At 41.7% G+C, this 20,230-nt stretch overlaps 1 protein-coding gene across 2 annotated transcripts in view; it reads right to left on the reverse strand.

Annotated features, from left to right (window-relative positions):
* The window catches only part of ssh1b (slingshot protein phosphatase 1b), a 19,961-nt gene extending 1,800 nt beyond the window's left edge, over positions 1-18,161 (reverse strand). The window contains exons 1-15 of one of the 2 annotated variants that reach the window (XM_039779180.1): positions 17,738-18,161; positions 16,269-16,306; positions 11,585-11,685; positions 7,939-8,003; positions 7,575-7,696; positions 7,413-7,481; positions 6,924-6,989; positions 5,959-6,153; positions 5,547-5,640; positions 5,097-5,225; positions 4,519-4,565; positions 4,199-4,345; positions 3,488-3,688; positions 2,581-3,223; positions 1-2,417 (exon numbers count right to left, since the gene is read on the reverse strand). The exon at positions 1-2,417 is cut by the window's left edge and continues 1,800 nt beyond it. In XM_039779180.1, coding sequence (XP_039635114.1) covers positions 1,851-2,417; positions 2,581-3,223; positions 3,488-3,688; positions 4,199-4,345; positions 4,519-4,565; positions 5,097-5,225; positions 5,547-5,640; positions 5,959-6,153; positions 6,924-6,989; positions 7,413-7,481; positions 7,575-7,696; positions 7,939-8,003; positions 11,585-11,685; positions 16,269-16,306; positions 17,738-17,818 — 2,565 coding nt within the window. In that variant the 5' untranslated portion in view covers positions 17,819-18,161 and the 3' untranslated portion in view covers positions 1-1,850. Of the gene's footprint in view, positions 2,418-2,580; positions 3,224-3,487; positions 3,689-4,198; positions 4,346-4,518; positions 4,566-5,096; positions 5,226-5,546; positions 5,641-5,958; positions 6,154-6,923; positions 6,990-7,412; positions 7,482-7,574; positions 7,697-7,938; positions 8,004-11,584; positions 11,686-14,136; positions 14,683-16,268; positions 16,307-17,737 lie in introns of those variants that run through there. The other variant, XM_039779181.1, reaches the window with a different exon arrangement.
* Between the last annotated feature and the right edge of the window lie 2,069 nt (positions 18,162-20,230).

Consider the following 20,230-nt stretch of genomic DNA (forward strand, 5'->3'; position numbering starts at 1 on the left):
GAACAAAACATGCCTCAGGCTGTCCGAACATGTACAAAATGGACTAAATAACATGAGGAAAAGAGTTGAAAAACCTGTGATTGCCGGGCTTTGCAGTCTTCTTGATAAGTTACTTTTTCTGTATTTAAAATAAAGGACATCTAGTATTGTAAATTAAGAATATATTTCCAAATGTTCACACTGTAAATAGAAATATTTAATTTGGTAATGTGTAACTCAATATTATAATAATATAATAATCAAATAAACTACACTCACAATGATGGACTCTACACTGCAAGCAAAGAATGGAACTACTCGTCATGTCTATTTCTGCTTTAGTGTTCTCAAATTATTTTGATTAAACATAGCTATAGATCTGAAATGTGTGAATGGATACTAGAGTTGTGCTCAAGTGCTAAATTTCTACATGATTAGTGTGCCTTTGCAAATGTCTGTGGGTTCAAGGAAAGGTAGCCTGTGGTTTTTCAACATGTGACCAAAAATGTAACCGCTTAAGTCATGTTTGCCATGGGAGCCTCTTCGATTAAGGACTACCCAGATGCAGACTGGGTAAGAAAGTAAGAGAAGCATTTAAATCACGAAGGGGATTAACTGGACCTGGCAACATGATATGGCTTTGGTTCATCAGGAAGTGATCAGACCAAGAGTGGAAAATAAGATTACATTTGAGCTTCTGAATGTTTCCTATGTATGAATGTAAAGTCTGAACAACTTCAGTCTTTTTTTGTCATTCTTTTAGGCATAAAACCAATTGACCATCCATCTCACAAAGGATTGTTGTCATTTAAACTGAATAACGACACATTTCAACGCCAAAACTTTCAGTATTTCAAAAAAGACAACTTAAATACGTTTTCTTTCGAAGCATGTTGACAATATGTTTTGTAATACTGCACATAAGTCATGCGTGGTGATAAAATGAGTGCTCTAAGTACATGATTATGTTAACTTTAATGGAGAAGGTCAGGGTGAACCAGCCACTGAGCAGAGACAACAAAAGAGTCTTTGACCAAAACAGTTCCGAGATGCTTGTGGTCCGAGGTACAACGCTTTACAAAGAGGCATAAAAAGGCTCACATCCTTTTTAAAAATAATTATGCTTCCACGTGGAATGCCCTTTCGTAATGCAAAAGCAGCTGCAGCAGGGAAAAATATAAGTGAAGGTTAGTGAGGATTCAGCTATCAGTGATAACATGAGGAGATGTTGCAATGCAATCAAAATGGCTCAACTGCAAACATTCATTGTGTTTCCTTCATGAATACTGTTGATGAGCTGGATTGAAAAACATACAGTACACTGACAGAAGCATGTTACTTCAGGTATTTTTCTTTCCGTCAACATCAAAGTGCTAGCTATAGCTTTCTCAGGAGTCAGAAAGGAACAACAACCACCACTGTCTGCTGTCTTGGGAATATGCCAAACCTGTCTGTTGAGGGTAAAATGGCAGCATAACACTCATCTCCACAGGGCTGTGGGGAAGTGTGATGATCCTGTATGTGGTGTGGGGCCAGCAGGCTCCGAAGAGGCCAGAAGGGGCTCAATCCAGTCTGAGGGACAAGTGGAAGGATACGGGAAAGTCTTCAGTCCTTACCTGGCTAGAAGCATTCAAGCCTTAAGCGTATGGTCAAAACAACCAGCCTCATCTGGATCTTAATGCCAGTAGGCAATGACAGGACACTCTCTGGAAAGGAGAGGGCTGTTGCAGCTTGTGACAGTGCAGCTATGAGGCCAGGATATGACAGTACAGGTCAAAGCAGAGCTTTGTTTCTTGTACGACACCACAGCGGCAGTCATCTAAAAAGGCCAACAGCCATCATAGTGTACCTGCTGGAGGTAAGCCACTGTATTAAGGGAGGGGCCCCACTGGGAGCTGGCCCTCCATGGCCAAGCTTGGCAGCTTCTCAAGCTGCTCCGCCCTCTGTCGCATCAGTTCCAGACCAAATTCTATCCCCATTCCTGGCATTTGCAGCTGGGCCATGGCCCCTGTACTCTCCCTTGATATTTCTTCTCCCGCGTTGTCCCCCTGTGGTTCATCCATGTCCTCTGTCTCCACCGAGCTGCGGTCGGGTGGCGTCTCCTCACAGCTCATGGGTGAGACCATTTTCTGGCGGTTGGTTAGTGGGACACCGGGGGTGCAGGTGGCACAGCGGTACAGATGACTACAGGGCTGGACCAAGTTAGGTGGGACAACTGCAGGGGCTTGCAGAGACTGCAGAATTGGGGTGGAGGCAAAATGGGTCCCAGGCGGATCTATGCATATGGTCGGGACAGTGCAGTGGCGGGAGGGGTTAAGGCGGTGAGAACGGCCTCCTGCTGGACGGTCACAGCGCCGCCCTTGTGGTAGACGCAGGCAGTCTTTACAGGACTGATAGGAGGGCTTCACTTTTAAAGGGTTTCCTGTGCTAGCACTGTCCTAAATGGAGCAACATACAAAGTATATGGTCAGTGGGAGCGGCATGCAGAATGTTTCAAATGCTAAGTTATATAATGCTTCTGACATAAAAGCAGTTCTAAAAATGGTTGGTAAACACAAACATGACTTTATCACAGTTAAAAGCTTTATTTTCTTAACTCACGTCAAAAGCCGCAGGGCAGCTGCGCTTGGCGGCTAGGCGGTTGCTGTTGTTGGTGTTCAGGTTGGCGAGGCCTAACCGGCTTTCCTCCGTCCTCTCGGCCTCCTCCCCCGCCCTCTTCCCATCCGAATTTCCAGGTGTTTGAGCCAAGGCCGCCATCTCAGCTTCCTCTTTCTTGGCCTCTTCCTCATCCTCTTCCTCCAGAGTACTGATCTCGAGCCTTAGTCTCATGTCCTCCAGGGGGTCGAGGCGGCCACATGTCTGAGCTGCCGTGCCCTCGCCAGGCAGGGCTAAATGGGCCATGGGGAAACCCTCGTCCTCCAATAGGGCATCCCTCTCCACGTCTTCAATCTCAATGAAAACTCTTTCCATACCCAGCAGAGGGGGACCCCGCACTGGAGTGGAGGGCTCACTGTCTAGTGCAGAGTCTGACAAACGTCTGAAGTAATAATTATAGTTAAGAGAGTCAAGGGGCTCCATCTCCAGACCCATACCCCTGCATGGAGAGGCCTTGCAGCCTCCCCAGGCTTCTTCCCCTCTGAGCACTGGTGTCTCCTTCCCACCAGTACAGTGGCCAGATGCTTGCAAATCATCCGATCCCTCCTCATCTGTTTCAGGTCTCCATAGCTTGTTGTGGCGCTGTTTACTGTAAAGGCAAAGTATACTGTTGTTTATACTTGAAAAAAATAACTGACAGACACACAGAAAGCTTTACAAAACACCATTACATGTTTAATGCCAGCAGCACGTGTGTAATGGCTATTAGCTAAATAAGAAAAAAAAAAAGAGCTGTGTGTAATTTAGTATCAGCCCTGGAGATGAAACCTCATGGCTGCACTGAAGTAAAAAGATAAAAACCCAGCTGACCGCAGAAAAGTGCAAACCTGAGTAAAACTGTAGACCTGCTTACCTTGCGTCCAGGATTCCCTCGTACTCTGCCAGCTGTCTCATGAAACCAGCGTTTGGCTGAGCTATACTCCGTTTCTGCTTGACAAAGTTGTAGGCTTTGTCCAGAGACCAGCCATGCTCCTTCATTGCATAGGCAATAACTGTAGAGGCAGACCGGCTCACCCCCATCTTACAGTGCACCAGGCACTTGGAATTGTTCTTCCTATTTGACAGAAAATAATGTAGTTACATCTCTTTATATGGATCTAGTTGATGATAGTTAGGACAGTGTAGTAATTTAAAGATTCTGTTAAACCTGTTCATGTTTGGATTTGATGGTTAATCAGGATGAGCACTCCACACGTTTACACTTTAACTTCTCCATTTTCTCCAACACTTTTTTTTTTTACTTCAGGTTAACATGCTTACAAAATTGCATAGCAACCAGACTGATTGCACCATTTTAGTTCTCTCCCTCCATGTTACTCACAGCTGTGCCGTGCATTTTGGCGGGAGAGAAATGTGTCCTGTGTAGTCACGGCCCCACTATTTGGGGAGAATACATGATGTAAGCCAGTCAAAGATGGCTTAAAATGATGACTAAAAACCACATCTATTTTTAGCAAAGTGCTGTTGACTGTTGTTTCTACACTTCTTGTAGTCTGGCGTTTCAGTTTATAATCTGTAGAATGTTTCCCAGCCCACTGGTTTCCTTTTGCATGTAAGGTCTTACTTGGCTTTGACAATAAAGTTGTAAGTGTCGTTCCAGTGGGCCAGCAGGTCGGTGGCATCCTCATCGAATACCCGGATGTTGTGATAAGAAAACATCCCCGGGAAGAAGTTGTCAATCTCTCTGGTAACATTCAGGATGTAACCCACCCTGCAACCAAAACAATAACCTGTTACTGTCATTTTACTATTTGCCTCCCAAAAATGTACAGATAATAGAAACTTTGGTCAAATTATACATGTATAGCTTTTATTTAATTTTGTATGAGAATAAAACATTTAGGATTGAATCAGGATAACATGGTATGTTGGTGTAAAGCTCACCCGCAGTCACGTAGTTCTTCCAGGTTAGAAGCGTTCCACTCAGAGCCCTACAGGGGCAAAAAGACAGACACTTATTAATGTCAAATATAGAGCCATTTCAGTTTTGGGGGTTAAATTATGGAATTAACTTAATGATGAGTTGAAAATGTGTATGGCTCTGCTGAGTTTCAAAAAAACTTTAATCTAAAATGGATGGATAAAACGGTTATGAAGTAATTTGATTATAATTTAAAAATACTAGGATTGTACTCAAGTATTTAGTTTCATTTAGTTTTGTTTCTGGGTGATTCTATGGGGATTATAGGATAGACAAAACTAAGCCTTGGCCTTTTTCGGTTCGCTACGGTGGCAAATTGTGGGAAATAATTGTTTCTTTCATTTATGTTAACCAAAATAAAATAATTCATCATCATCATCATCATCATCATCATCATCATCGAAATCATCCAAAGTATAAACCACAGTGTGTGACAGTATGTGGGCATCAGCACAAAAGTTTTTTTTTTTTTTTAAATAATGTTAAAGTATGATATAAAAACAGGTACAGGTAGCATAGAATAAAATAAACACATCCTCACCAAGTACACATGGTCAAAGATAAGTGTGGGCTTGTCCATCTGACCCAGGATCAAAAGCATCTCATTGTCGATGAACTCTTTGTACTCTTTGAGGTTACAGCTCATATGCTGCTCCAGGTCGTTACGGATCTGTGGACGAGGATAAAACACTTTACTTTCCTAAAAAAACAGCGATACACAGAGAAGCACTAAAAAAAACCAAAAAAAAACACACTGGATCTTTTTTTTTGCAGAATAAAGCTCCACTACCTGGTTCTACTTACCCGTTTCACAGTACAAGTATTTCCAACAATAAGTCTATATGGTGGTACTTTTGTTTTAAACTTACAGGATTGGATAGTAAAATTAATAAAAACATAAATATCAGATGCATATTTTTCTAAAAGTACAGTATTATAGAAAGATCTGGACCAATCACACACATTGCTGAGGTGTTGATTTGGCACATACCTCCTTCGAGGTGATGTTCTCCAGGTCTTGAAACGTCATGATGCTGCGTAGCTTGGCTTTAATGAGACACTCTGTTCTCTCTCGCTCAGTTGGCCTGCACATAATGAGTCAATACATCAGTGCTACTGTCTGAATGAAAATTAGCATAACAATGTAACCTGTTCCTACAGCTGAAGACAAAGGGAGAACAGCTGGTACCCAAAGCATTGAAATCCATTCCATGACTAAGGATGTACACACAACAGGTATGTTAGGAATCAGCAGCAGCACGTTTGTTTGGCCACGTGAGACCGATGCTGTTTGAAATCCTCTTCCAGCACGAGAGATAATTACATCAGGTGCAAGTATTGGGAATTCAATTTCCTCATAACTAAAACGGTCACGTCACACGAAGCGACCTGTAGGCACTCACCGGTCGACGAACATGGTGGGTGAGTCGGGCCGGGTGGTCTCCAGGTCACTCATAGCATTCCACTCATTGACACAGCTTTGCTCTGAGGTGATGCAGCTCTCATAGAAGGCCATCCACGTGAGAGCAATGCCCCCTTGGAAGTAGTTGAACCGGCGTGACACCTCGCATGCCTTGTGGAGGACCTGCAGGGCAGACCTGCAGAGACAGAGCAAAGGATTTGCCGTCAAAAATTAGAGCAAATGAGACTTGTTTATTGGTCATTCTGATAAGTGACCAGCAGGTGGCATGTGGATAGAACAAGACTTCGAGGAAGTTAGAAGTGTGGCCCAAATAATCATCACAGTGATGTGCACCATAGTGGAAAATTATGATCAAATGCTCTATACTATAGGTGTTGTTTTACCAAACCAATAAGATTACCATTTTTCAAAAATTTTAATAGATTTTATTTTGTTAGATGTGTGAGGTTGAATGTTTCTAGGGGTAATGGTACTTTTACTTAATGCTGGATAAAATAGCTAAGTTTACATGTTGTCATTTACATATTTATAAAGTCCCAAATTTAAGCAACAAAGAAATGCTCTTATTTACATGCACGTACAGGGATGACAGAAAAAGCAGATCCATGCATGCATCTTTTTTACATGACAAACAATTATATATCTCAGTTATAGCCTCAGTTTTGTGGAGCTGCTACTTAATCCCATTATTGAGCTAACTAGGCTAATCTCGCCTCTACGGCATTCTGTACTTTCACAGTGCAAACAGGCATAAAAATGGGTATTCAAAATCTGAAAACTCAAAATTAACTCGGACAACATGCCTTGAGGTCTGTCACACGTTTGGATCTACCTAATGTTAAGAGCGCGCGCGCACACGCACACACACACACACACACACACACACACACACACACACACACACACACACACACACACACACACACACACACACGATTCACTCACCACATGGCCTGCACAGATACAGGCTTGAAGACATGTGACCGCCCTGCCGTGTTCACACTGAAGCCTCTGATGAGGAAGAGGAGGAGAAGGAAGATCAATTTGAGTCTGGGTGGAGATGAAGAGTGATTAGGAGATGTAAACACAGACTGGACACGGCTTGTTCATGGGGACTATTCAGGACACCAACCAGTGGAACATTCCTCCAGCATACAGAGACAATGTTAACAGGTCAGCAAGAACTGTTCCCACACACATAGAGAAAAATGCATGTAATTCACTCCTCTGCCACTGGTCAGCAGTAAAACCTAAAAAGGCAGGGAACAACCAACACATGCAGCTGGATGCCCACCTGAATATGAGCAGAAATATACATTAGAAACTGTGATAGAAAGTGTGCATTTTCAAAGAAAGAGATGACAGTTGTGTGCATTATATCACCCAGCTAATTTAAGTATTCCATCTTTTAGGAAAGGACAAACTTACACTTACCCATCTCCATCTAAATGTATGTTGGTATCACTCCACAGTGGCAGCACCATCCCAATAGAGCAATTTTTACTGTAGATCACAAAGATTTAAGAATAATGTTTTAACTGATCTGATAATAAGATTAAACTGCACTAAATGTAAGGCTGCTGGGAGATGAATTACCTGTCCTTGTCTGTGAAGTCCATTCCCACAACGATATTTTCCTCTGTGTCTTGATGGCCGTTGGTGTAGATGACGACCATGTAGCGCACCCGGTCCGACCATCCGCTCTCCAACCGTACAGCCTGTGGAACAAAAGGAGAGCATGCAAGAAATATACAGTATTTACTGGTGTTGTCATGTTACAATTGTACAAAAACATATGTGATAACCAACAAACCTGAGATCAAACCGACTGACTCTCAGTAAACAACACATTTCTAAACTGGTTTTAACATGAAAGTGAGTAAGAGGATCAACACTTATATATTGAATCAAATACTTTTAAAATCAAAAAATGTGAGTGATGAAGTGGGGGTTTACTGACCAGCTTAATGCGATCTTCAGACCGGAGGATCTTAAACATGACCTGCAGGTGTTGAGGTAAATCACCTGAAAGTAAAACACGCTTTCAGACTTTTTTTTTAGGAAACTGAATGAATGTACAGCAATTCAATAAGAACATTAGTTTAGTTTAGAGATGGTCCGATACTGATACCAGTATCGGTATCTGCTCCGATACTGCCTAAAACGCTGGTATCGGTATCGGAAGTACTGGAGTTTATGCACCGATCCGATACCACGTAATAAAGCCCTAAAGAAAATCTACATTAAAGTAGTTTATTTATGTTCTTTTTCAAGTCCTGTGGCATTCATTGTTTGGGTTTGTTCATGTTTCACAAAGAGTTTAACCTGAGCCAGACGGACAACAAAGATAGCAATAATATCACATCCATACAGGGATAGTAAAATACAGCTGTTAAAACATAATAAAATATATGCCACACTGGTATCGGATCGGTACTCGGTATCAGCCGATACGCAAGTTCAGGTATCAGAATTGGTATCGGGAAGCAAAAAATGGTATCGGGCCATCTCTAGTTTAGTTCAGTCTTTTTGTGACATGTGCAAAGAGTGTCTTCTTTCGACTTGTCCCACATTTGTCCTCAAATGACTAAAGGCTCAACAAGGACATCAGATTAGAAACTTATAAAGCAGTGAGCATCTATTAAAGAACCCCATTGATGGGCGTTAAAACACTTAGAACGCTTCTATTTTTAGATTGTGCATGATTATGCTGCATTTTAACGTCACTTTGATGTGCAGACAAACATCAGCAGCAGCAGCATGTAATAAATAATGTCAAGTGCCCAGTATTAAAAAAGTTAAAGAACAGCTACTGTATAGGTCTTTGAAATAGCTTTAAGCTTGAGACTTGATCTTGTTTGAACCAATTTGTGACAGTGTTGTATAAAAGTACTAGAAAGCAATACTTGAGTAAAAGTACAAGTATCGTACTAGAAAAAGACTTTGGTAGAAGTGAAAGTTACCTTTTAGAATATTACTTAAGTAAAAGTCTTAAAGTATCTGATATATACTGTACTTAAGTATCAAAAGTAATTTTCTGATATTTAATGTACTTAAAATGATGGTTCGGAGTAATTTCACCTTAGGGTCCTTTGCACCATTACCTTGAGCCAAACACCCCCCCAGAAGCTTTTTTCACCTGGGTCTAACATTGGGAGCGTTAGCGTAGAGTAGCGTTATCAGCTGAATAGCTTAGCGCAGAGGCTAATGGACCCACGTTTGTTATCTCGTAATGACCTAGTATGTATATAACGATGGATTGGAAAGTTTGTAGTGTACACCAGAAGTTTGTGTAAATAACACTTGCCTTGCTCGGCTTTTGCTCTTCTCTGCTGTTGTTGCTGCTAGTTAGTGCTTAGGACGCGTCTACAACATTAAAAAACCGATGTAGATAGGTAGACGGCCCTAAGCACTCGTCTTAACTGCAGTAGCGTAGCAGCAGCAGCAGCAACAACAGAGAGCAGAAGAACGGCACGTGTTCATAAACTTCGGTGTAACTTACAAACTTTCCAATCCATCGCTTTATGAGTGCATAACCTATTTGTACGAGTGTAGACGTTTGGCATCATTTCGGCATTATTAGTGGGGTCATTTACGAGATACAAACGTGGGTCCATTTACCCTCGCTAAGCCATTCAGCTGATAGACACTCTACGCTTAACTCTCCCAATGTTAGACCCAGGTGAAAAAAGCTTCTGGGGGGTGTTTGGCTCGGTGAAATTACTCCGAACCATCACTTTAAGTATTTGAAGTAAAAGTAATAGTTTTTTTTTTTTTTTTTTTTTTTTTTAAAAGCAAGCGGTTAGAACTTTTATTGTGAACTTTATTGTGGCTTTCTTATAGTAAAGCATAAAGCATATTCAGGGTTCCCATATCTAATCTCACTCATCAAATCCAAATCACATTCTTTTCTAGGACTTTTCAGGCACAATTATCTTAAGTTCAAAGAACAAACAGCATATTTTTAGAGCTGACATCAATGTACAGAAACATTTCTTGCAAATACGGCCACGGGTGTATGACGTTACCTTCACCACTACCCTGTTCACCGAGTTCACCACTATCATCGGGGTGGTCGCAGGGTCAACATAAAAAAAATCCCCACTGGCCCCCGGGGCCAGTAGATCAGAGTTTTGCTGGCCCCTTCTACATTTTTACATGTATTAGTGTAAGCAAACCCCTAAAAACATGGAAAATCCATAATGATAACTAGATAGGCTACTTAACTAGAAAATGATCTCAGATTAGTCCTGTATGCCTAATTTGAAATAAGACAATTCTGTTGCTAAATAATACAACCGGCAACATCATCAATAATGAAGAATGCGGCGTCATTCAAGTGCAAAGTAGCCACATGTATTTGTTTTGGTCTTAAAATACATCCATAGGTTTACCGCTCCAGCGGAGAGGATGGCTCGTTTAGACAGCAGCTACGTTTACAAGAGTTTGTCCAAAGTTCAAGATTGGTTGCAAATTAAGACAAACAGTTAGACTACAAACTGACTTTTAGCTTGTTTGTAAAGTCTGTTTGCACAGCGCGGTGGAGAGTGGACAGCGCATGCAGAGCAGACTGAAATATCGGTTTCTACATGTTTCTGCCTGTAGCCTACAACAGGTAGGTGGGTTATTGATAAGTATTGACTCTTTAATCATGGAGGTTTTATTGAAGGCTACCTACTTACAGTAACGAGTGTAGCGTTAGTTCATCTACGCCATCGGCGGTAAATAATCCTAACATTGCTGTGTGAAGTAACGCACACACCTCGGTCCTGCTGTGTGTGCGCGCAGCGCGGGCGTCGCTGTTCAGAATCCATCTTCCAAAATGCAACGCTTGTATCCAAATGAATTGGTTATAAATTACCTGAGGTGAAAATGTGAAATGTTAACATTCACACGCTTCGTGCCACTCTGTATGACGTTTGCTGATGCAGCAGACAGAGCCAGTGACTGTGGCTGCAACCAGCCCGACATATGTTTTTACTGGCCCCGGACCATCGGGCCATTGCTTATGTCGAGCCCTGGGTGGTCGTCTACGATAACGGGAGGTCCTCCAGTAGGTGCTCGTGCTTCCATGGCGGTTTCAGTTGTGTGTCCTCCTCCTCCTTTAGCAACAAAAAAGCGCTGAAATAGAGCGCGCAGCGTGCGGAGCGTGTGTAATGCAATCTAGGAGCAGCGATTCGCCAAACATCCCTTATTGCAGTCGCACACATTTCTTCTAATTTTATTTTTTTAGTAACGACTAACAAAGATGCTTAGTGGAAATATAACGGAGTAAAAGTATACATTTTATCTAGGAAATGTAGTGGAGTAAAAGTGAAAGTTAAATAGCGAAGTACAGATACGTGAAATTTTTACTTAAGTACAGTAATGAAGTATTTGTACTCCGTTACATTACAACACTGATTTGGGAGCATCCCTTGTGTTTAACTGCAGGTCAGACTCAGCTAACGGCTCCTCACACATTTTAGAATAAACACAGACAAACCCACAGAGAGAAAAGCCACCACAGCAAATACAATTCTCATTTTGTCTGGAGCTCATTTGTGCAGAGAGTATGGGCAAAAAGAACAGGAAACTAAGCTTAATCTGTGCATGTTTGTTCCTACCTGCAAGTTTGTGGTGGGTCGGGGTCTTTGGTCCTTGTGCGCTGCCGCCCTGTTGGAGGAAGAGGGCGGCTCCTTTGACCATGAAGAAGCTCTCACTGAGGCTGAAAAAAGCAGATGTGGAAAATACACTCAGGGCTATTGAACTGTATTTTTTACAGTACAGTGTAATCAATGATAATGTTTTACCAGTTTAACCACTCTTCCTTGTGCTTCATTCTAACCCTACGATTCAAACACAAGCGAGGTGAGGACATCCTGAACTTCAGCTTGAAATGCTGAGCCCCAATTTCATCCAAGTTAGGAGTGGCCAAGGGTACAAAAGGCATGCACTCCCAAACCACTCATTCTCTTGCTGGGCAGCCTCATCCTCATGGCCTGCACAACCCTTTAGTTTGTGTTACAGTGTTGTTTTAAACAACACTCAAACGTGTACTTTCACTTATTCACAAGCCTTACACCAATGACCCCATATCTCCACATCCCATTTTGCTTTAGACTGAAATGGGAAGAAGACAAATGGAAACAATGCCAGACACAATTTAATGAATTTCTCCACTTCACCTAAATAAAACTACACAAAAAATATCTGAGCATTTCTTCCATATGTGACCGAAGACTGATTTCTTAAAAAGCAACTACAGTCATTTCCTCTAATCTAGACCCAGATCCTTTACTAATCATCCTAAACTCATGTAAATCAACCTTTTTCTTTCCTATTCCCTCATTGGCAAAACAATTTATTCTCACACATTAGAAGAAAACTACTGTTCAATCCTAACCATTAAAATGTGGCTGGATGACTTAAAGGTCCCATGGCATGAACATTTCCCTTTATGAGGTTTTTTAACATTAATATGCATTCCCCCAGCCTGCCTTTGGTCCCCAATTGGCTTGAAATGGCGATAGGTGTAAACCGAGCCCTGGGTATCCTGCTCTGCCTTTGAGAAAATGAAAGCTCAGATGGGCCGATCTGGAATCTTGCTTGTTATGAGGTCATAACGTGATATGCTGTGATTATTTCTTTTTTTTTTTTTACTTACTGGCTGAACTTAAAGTGAATACTTGTATAATGCATCCTTTGGCTTTATAATTGTTAAATTTGACAAAAAATTTGACAACAATTGAATCATTGTTATTGGTGTGTGTATTAAACTGCTAAATAAAAAAAAGTTTGGAAACAAATCTGCAGATTATTTTCTTGATTAATTGATTTATCATTTAGTCTATATATTGTCAGAAACTAGTGAAAAATGGCTATCAATTGCTCGTATTGTTCGACTATCAGCCCCAAACCAAAATATATTCAATTTACTATCACATAAGACAAAGAAGAGCTACACTAAGAAGCTAAAACCAGTACATGTTAGGACTTTAACGATGAATCAATCATCAAACTTTACGGATTCATTTTCTGTTGTCATCAGGGCAAAACTGGAGTTGAAATCCTGCTTTAAATCATGTGGTGTGTTCAAGAATTGCAATGAACAAAGTTGACACGGGGCCATGAAATGTCTGCTGTCAGGATACTGTAGTGTTCGTACAGTGAGCAGCCAGCTGTAGGCTGCATACTTATTAAGTCCTCATTGGTTTAGCGAGCAGGACAGAGGGCTCATCAGCGGCTGAAAGTCAGCAGAGTCCTGATGCAGTGACTTTTACAGCCCTGCGTTTTTACAGCATGATTAACGGACTTTACAGCATGATTAACGGACTTTACTTGATTGGGTTCGCTGACCTCCAGTGAATCAAGCGTTACACCACGACTATCCATATGTGCTCGGGCTTTAAAACTTCCTCTCCTGTCCGACCTGTGTTGCAGCACCTTCTGGGCCATGACTTTGTTATGAGGTCTGCAGTGAAGCAGGAGGAGAGCTTTAGCGTCTTTTCTCACACAGAACAGAGTGCAGCTTTGTTTAAACGCAGTCTCATCCCCTGCTCAACCAACACACACACACAGACACACAGACACACACACACACACACACACACACACACACACACACACACACACACACACACACACACACACACACACACACACACACACACACACACACACACACACACACACAGAGCCTGGTATTACTGAGTGGGACCATCACAAGGTCTTTTGTTTTCATCTCCCCTGCTACGTGGTGGTATCACTAGTTTAAAAAAAAAAAGATATATGATTTGGAGACCACAGCAAATTAATCATGAAGTATTATGTGAACTAATAACCTTAATAACAAATGTAAGCTACACTTGAGAAAGGTTTGTTGATTTGAAAGTAACAACTTCAAACTCTTGAAAAAGCACCATCAAAAGTCTATTATTTAAAAAAAAAAAAACGAAGCATTGATGGAGTTCAAAATAATAAAACCTCTCAGAATAAAAGCTTTAAAATATGGATGACTCACTGCTAAATAAAACTAATCACACAGTGGCATCATTTATTTAACTCTGACCACCAACTCTAAACATCCCATTCTCCCACTAAGTGTTGAGTTACTCTCAAAATTGTCTACTATCAAGTCGGATATCGGCTTTTTGTTTGGATCGCTGTGAGAACTTACATGCGACAGATCTCCCTCCGAGTCAGAGCAGCTTTCTCCACAAAGTGAGGCAGCACGGTGAGCATGGCTTTATGTGAAGGCTTCACAACCAGATGCATCCTGCTACTAGTTAGTGGACCGTTTACAGTATCCTCAGTAAAAACTCCAATTTAGTCTCCTCTTATCAACATTCTCCCATCCATCTTCTACACCTGCATATTCCGCTCCATGGTCGGGGGACTGCAGCCCTCTCCCAGCAGTTTAACTTCTCTCAGCAAGTCCTTCCTCCTTTCCTCCCACAGCTTTCTCGGTCCTAAAGTCACCTCGTCTGTGCTGCCCTGTCCTCTCCGTCTCTGCTCACAATCTCCTCTTTACAGCACGTGCTTCGGCGATCAGCTCTCCCTACGCAACACTCTGCCACAATACCATCATTCATGCAAGCGCTGGGAGGCGGTGGAAATGTTACTTGGCGTCAATCTCAAGTCTGACATGCAGAATCCTAAATGAAGACTCGACGCTGATGAATAACTGAGCCACAGAAACATTTTACTCATGAAGACACTAGAGACAAGCCATGACTGTTTCAGCTCTCTCACTCTCACACACACACACACACACACACACACACACACACACACACACACACACACACACACACACACACACACACACACACACACACACACACACACACACACACACACACACACACACACACACACACACACAAAGAAAAGCTTTGTGAGTGACCAGTTTATGAGTACATAACTACTGTTATGTAACTAAGTAGAGAAAACATAAAAATAAAAACGGTCACGTTAAATGAACTGTACTTCCAGCAGGTTGTTCTTAACAGTTACAAAACTGAGGGCCATTACAGAAAATAAACTGCCTAACTAATACTTCCGAATCTTCAGGATGGAGGAAAAGACAAGTAGCTCATCATCACCTGCCAAAGTAGTTCTCTATAATCAAGGCAGCATGATTCATTGACAGTGTAACGGTCCTTGCCAAACTTGTGTGTTTTGTTTAAACCCTTGTACCAGTTGTAGAACCATTTCAGCCATTATAGAATCAATGCAACAAGCATTTGGCAGAAACACGACCAAATTATTCAGCAGTTGAAAATCTAATCTAGAAACTAATTTAAAGTACTGTATTTCATAATGTCATCCTTTTATTAACTAAGCAAAAGGTTTCCATCTGGACTGTATACTTCCAGCTTTACACAGCAATACCATTTTATATTGTGGAACACTTACAAAGTGTTTTACATATAACTAAAAGCCAGATTAATATGTAAATGTACTAAAAAAGAAAGGAAAAAAAAGTAACTGAACGTTTATGGAGCTAGAACAGTTACAGTAAGTTTTGGCATGGAAAATAAAGTTTGGCATTGAAAAAGGAAATATGGCACTGGAAGAAGTTCCACTGAAAAATAAAACAAGGCATTTAATTAAATGATTTTATTTGGATATTTTTTGACTGTTTTATTTTTGGACTGTTTTGGACTTTTTTTCAGCTGAAACTTTTAAAAAAGTGACATGAAGAAAAAAAGAAGAAGATTGTAAATACAAATCAGAATGCAAAAAATATCAAAATATGCCGGTTTTATTTTTCAGTGAAACTTTTTCCAATGCCAAATTTTTTTTACGATTTCAAAACTTACTGTCACTATAGCTCCGTAAACATTGTTTTGGGGGGTTTCAGCTTAAACAGTTACAGCCTGAAAAGTTCAATAAGAGATAAACTGAAGACTGGTTAAAATGTTAGTTGTTTTCACTCATACTCATAGTGGTACCACCAATCTCAAATTAACCAGAGCTTGAAAATTACAGTTTGAGACATTACGGTCTGCTGGTATCTTCCCTTGTTGCTCTTACCGAGCAGGCTCATTCAGGGTCAGAAGGCCCACTGAAAAGAATGAGGTGCCCACACTCTGTTAATTCTCCCATACGTTTATTGTGCTGCAACGTTTCGACCCTGCTGGGTCTTCCTCAGGCAAAAAAACTCTGAAGGCCCACTGACCACAAAGACAGCACAAAAAATACATTCACCAAATCAGAAATACAAGACGTTTTTGTATTCTTTGTAAATTAGTTGACATCTCTGCAAGAACTTCAAATACACAGCTTATTAAACAAAGATTTTACCTCTGATTATTTTTCCGCTCATCATCACTTCCAAAATCCTGAAAGACAAAAACAAGGCAGAGAACATAAAAGACTGCAAAAGTATGACGTTTTCTAACGGCAGTGTCAAATGAATGTCGAGGAAAAACTGAGAAGAGGATTTTACATTTTCTTCTTGTTCTTAAAAAACAACCTTCTTCGTGAATCTAATGTTTGTAGCTGCAGTCCAACAGAACCACAGAGCTGTTCTTGTCGAGTCCCAGACTGGATTAGTGAACAGAGGCCACTGCACATGTTACTGTTGTTTGGGTCATCTGGAGGCCGACATTCATTGTGAGCATTATACATCATTACATGGGCAAAAAGATTTGTTGGCTGTATTAGTGAGAGACTGAGCTGCAGAGCCACATGGGCAAAATGCTTTCATGAACGGACAGGATACATTTCTGTTTAGTTTGATTTTTAAGATGTGAGATGGTACAGTAGCACCAATGGATGACGAGGACCATGCAATTGGAATAAAGTGCGCCAGCACCAACTGCTGGTCCTGCCCCGTCAGTGTTGTGATCTCATCAGGCCTTCAAACAGAATAAGTTTAGCAAAAAAAAAAGATCAAACACATCCACTTTTCCTTCCTGCTGACTGACTTTTTTGTGAAATAGTGAGCTGTAATACAAAACATGATATTAGAAACCCATCTTCTCACCAGAGGAAGAATGTCACTGCTAATGTTGTGCCTCAGTTCGGTCAGCCCACTTCAGAGCATGTAATCCAATCTCCTAAAACACTAAAGATAATGATTTTAGTGGGGTGTCAAATCTGGCACCGGTCAAATTCACAACCTCAAACTCCTCAAAGTCAATGTTACTTCTCCTGACTTGCACTTTTTTTAAGTTTCAATTTTTTTTTCTTCCCAGTGTGATGTGAAATATTGAATAATGGCTGATAAGATTTTTCTGAGGTGTTGCATACATCTCATATAACTTGGTTATATACCTCAGTGGCAAGTGTTTTCTTTACGCAAGTCCATGGACACTTGACTGAAGTGTCCTGGGGCACACACTGAGCATGATTCTAAAAATGATGTCATTCCCCTTTAAAGTCTCCTTCCCAACATTGATGCTGCATTACTACATAAAAGGCCAATAACAAGGAGGGAGAACAACCTGAGTGCAACGCAGTAAATGTTTGTGCAGCAGCAAAATGACCACTTTGTTCTGACAGCTAAACCCAGCAGCCTCCCCCTCCCCCCTGCTGGATTTTCTTTACAAATCCGCTGCCACAGTAGCCACAAACAATTCTCTAGCTGGTCACAGTACAACAATATATCAAGTTTATAACACACGCAGCAATGACGGAAGTAAGGTTAACCCTTCCTGCAGGATATTAAACGCCACACAGCCTGGATTGATACGGGCTCCTGCAGGCGCATTCTCGGCGTTTCCTCGTTACCGCGCACACAAAGACCGAGCCCCGGCTTTTCCACTCACCTCCCCCGCACTGCTGTTGGTCGTGCTGGCCGAGGATGCTGCACTTGGGGTGGGAGAGCGCTGCAGAGTCACCAGGGCCATGGTCGGTGGGCTGCAGCCTTGGAGGGCAGCGGAGGAGAGGAGAAGGGAGGGGAGGAGGATGTGGGAAGATGCGCCGCTGAGATTGTCTCTTGTCACCGGGGAGAAAATGCCTAGTCAGACTCTCACCCAGCAGCACCTGACTCCAGAGCCCCGGCGGTGCTCCCGTTCAGTCCTGCTCCGTGCGTCCTCTGCGGTTACCGGAGTCCTCATGAGCGGGAAGTCATGAGAGATTTCCTCCGTTTGTACCGATCTAGCAGCAGACCCCGCGATTTCATCACTGCTGCGCAGACAGACAAACAAAACACGGTGCAGGTTGCAAGCGGGCAGAAATGACATGCAGCTTCGCCGGATGCCTGTGATTGGCTGGCCTAGTTCGCGTGTGCGCTGTCATTGGGCCAATGTTGTCAAGGTGACTGGTCAGACTAGGAACTCCCAAATACAAATGATGAAATAATATTCTGCTCATGTTATGAAACGCAGTGAGGTTGACATAATGTTGAGGAGGGCACCAACTCACGTTTATTTTCATAGTCGATTCATATTCTCATTACATTCGTGATTAATTATTGGTCTACAACATTAGAAAACATGCTCCTCACAATCTTCTTAAATCCTATCACCAAATCTTTTTGGTTCAGTCTTTTGTTCAACCAAACCCCCCAAACTATTATCCCCAACATATTCAATTCACCATAATATTTAAACAAAAAAAGCTTAATTTTCACATTTGAGAAGAATATCCGGATTTTATCATAATTGCAGATTAGTTTTCTGATAATCCACTAATCAATTAATAAGTAATCGCTGCAGCTCCTACCATAATAATAGAACCATCTTTTATTGTGCAAATAACTACACTGAGATTCACTGACAAAATAAAACCTAAAGCCTAAAGCACATTAAACAACTTAAATTAGCAAAAGGCACCTCATAAATAAATACAAGAGGCCATCTTAATCCAAAATGTATATTATAAATGTCTCTGTGTCTTGAGGACAAGGCTTATTAAAATGTGTACAGTAGCTCTAAGCAGAGCCTGTACAGTGAATCATCAATGTCCGTAATGCCCCTCTGTTGCTTCTCATGGCCTAGATCACGTGTCAAACTCAGATTCACGGGGCCGAACCCCCCCCTCACAATTTTTATCCGGCCTGCAAATCAATTTAGGTTCACAATACATTTTGATCCGTCTAGTTGTGCGCCAAACAAAAAGATGGGAAACTGTTTTTCAAAGTGCAAGTATACGACGCTCAGAGCAGAATTTGGCAGATTTTTCCGAGACTTTGAGACTCAGGAATTCTCACGGAAGCTGAGGGTTTTCATATCCAGGCTGTGAAACAGGTTGCTGTGAGGTGGCTGTGTGTAGCCTGCTTTTAAAAATGTAATCATTGTTTTGCTTGATTTGCTGAACTCTACAATGGTTAAGGAACTTTTTATTTATTTTTTTAGGGCTTTATGTGGACCAAAATGTAGCTCAGCGTAAATTCTTTCAGGATGACCTAACTCTTAATCAATAAATCGAATCAGCTGTTGGAGGAGTTCACCTTCCTGTTAAACCAATCAGAATCGGCCATGAATTCCAAGGGCCAATCACAGCGTCACAACCCTGCTTTAAATCTGTTTCTCTCCCTGTGCTATCAGCTGTTGTTTCAGGAAAAGCGTACAACCCTCCACCTCCCCTTCCACCTCCAGTCATCGTCTTCTCTGGCTGACTGCTCCGGAAGCCTTCTTTCTGGTCTTCGGGCTCCTTCTCAGCCACCACCGCTGTCTGGATTCCATCGAGGGGTTATGATGGTTCTCTACCCCTATAAAAACTATTGGTATAAACGATGGAGTCGAATCTCCAAAGACTCTGTACATTTTATTATGCTGTACAATAAACCTTTGCATATCTGCAAACAAGTCTCTCCTGATTGAACTGTAAATGAGAAGACTATGTGAGACAGTCAAAGATATTTGACTTTTTCGATTAAATAAAAGCATGTCAAACTATACATTGTCTGGCCCTTGATGGGATTCTCATTTTCCAGTCTGGCCCTTAGTGAAATTGAGTTTGACATCGCTAGGCCCTAGATGGAAGAGAGGGTAAACAAACCAGTCCAACCACAAGTGTGCTTCCGCTCTCATTACAGGGACGCAGCAGAGGAGCCCAGTTGAAAATGCCTATGGGAAGTAGGCCTACCCTCAATTATCACTCCTTGCCCGTAATGACATTGTCCCTGGTTGTTCTCGAGCCATCATCGCTCGCAGGATTCAATCCACAGTAACTGGCAACTGTGGCATCTGCAGCAGACTGGGAGTTGACAAAATATCCTTTCTTTTCCATTTTTTTCATTCTTTCCAGTTGATTTATATCTGGTCAGAGGAATGTGTTGTATCGTTTGACTGGCTGGTTGTGGTGATGGTCTGCCC

This window comes from Perca fluviatilis, chromosome 17 (genome assembly GCF_010015445.1).
Source record: "Perca fluviatilis chromosome 17, GENO_Pfluv_1.0, whole genome shotgun sequence".
Taxonomy (NCBI): domain Eukaryota; kingdom Metazoa; phylum Chordata; class Actinopteri; order Perciformes; family Percidae; genus Perca; species Perca fluviatilis.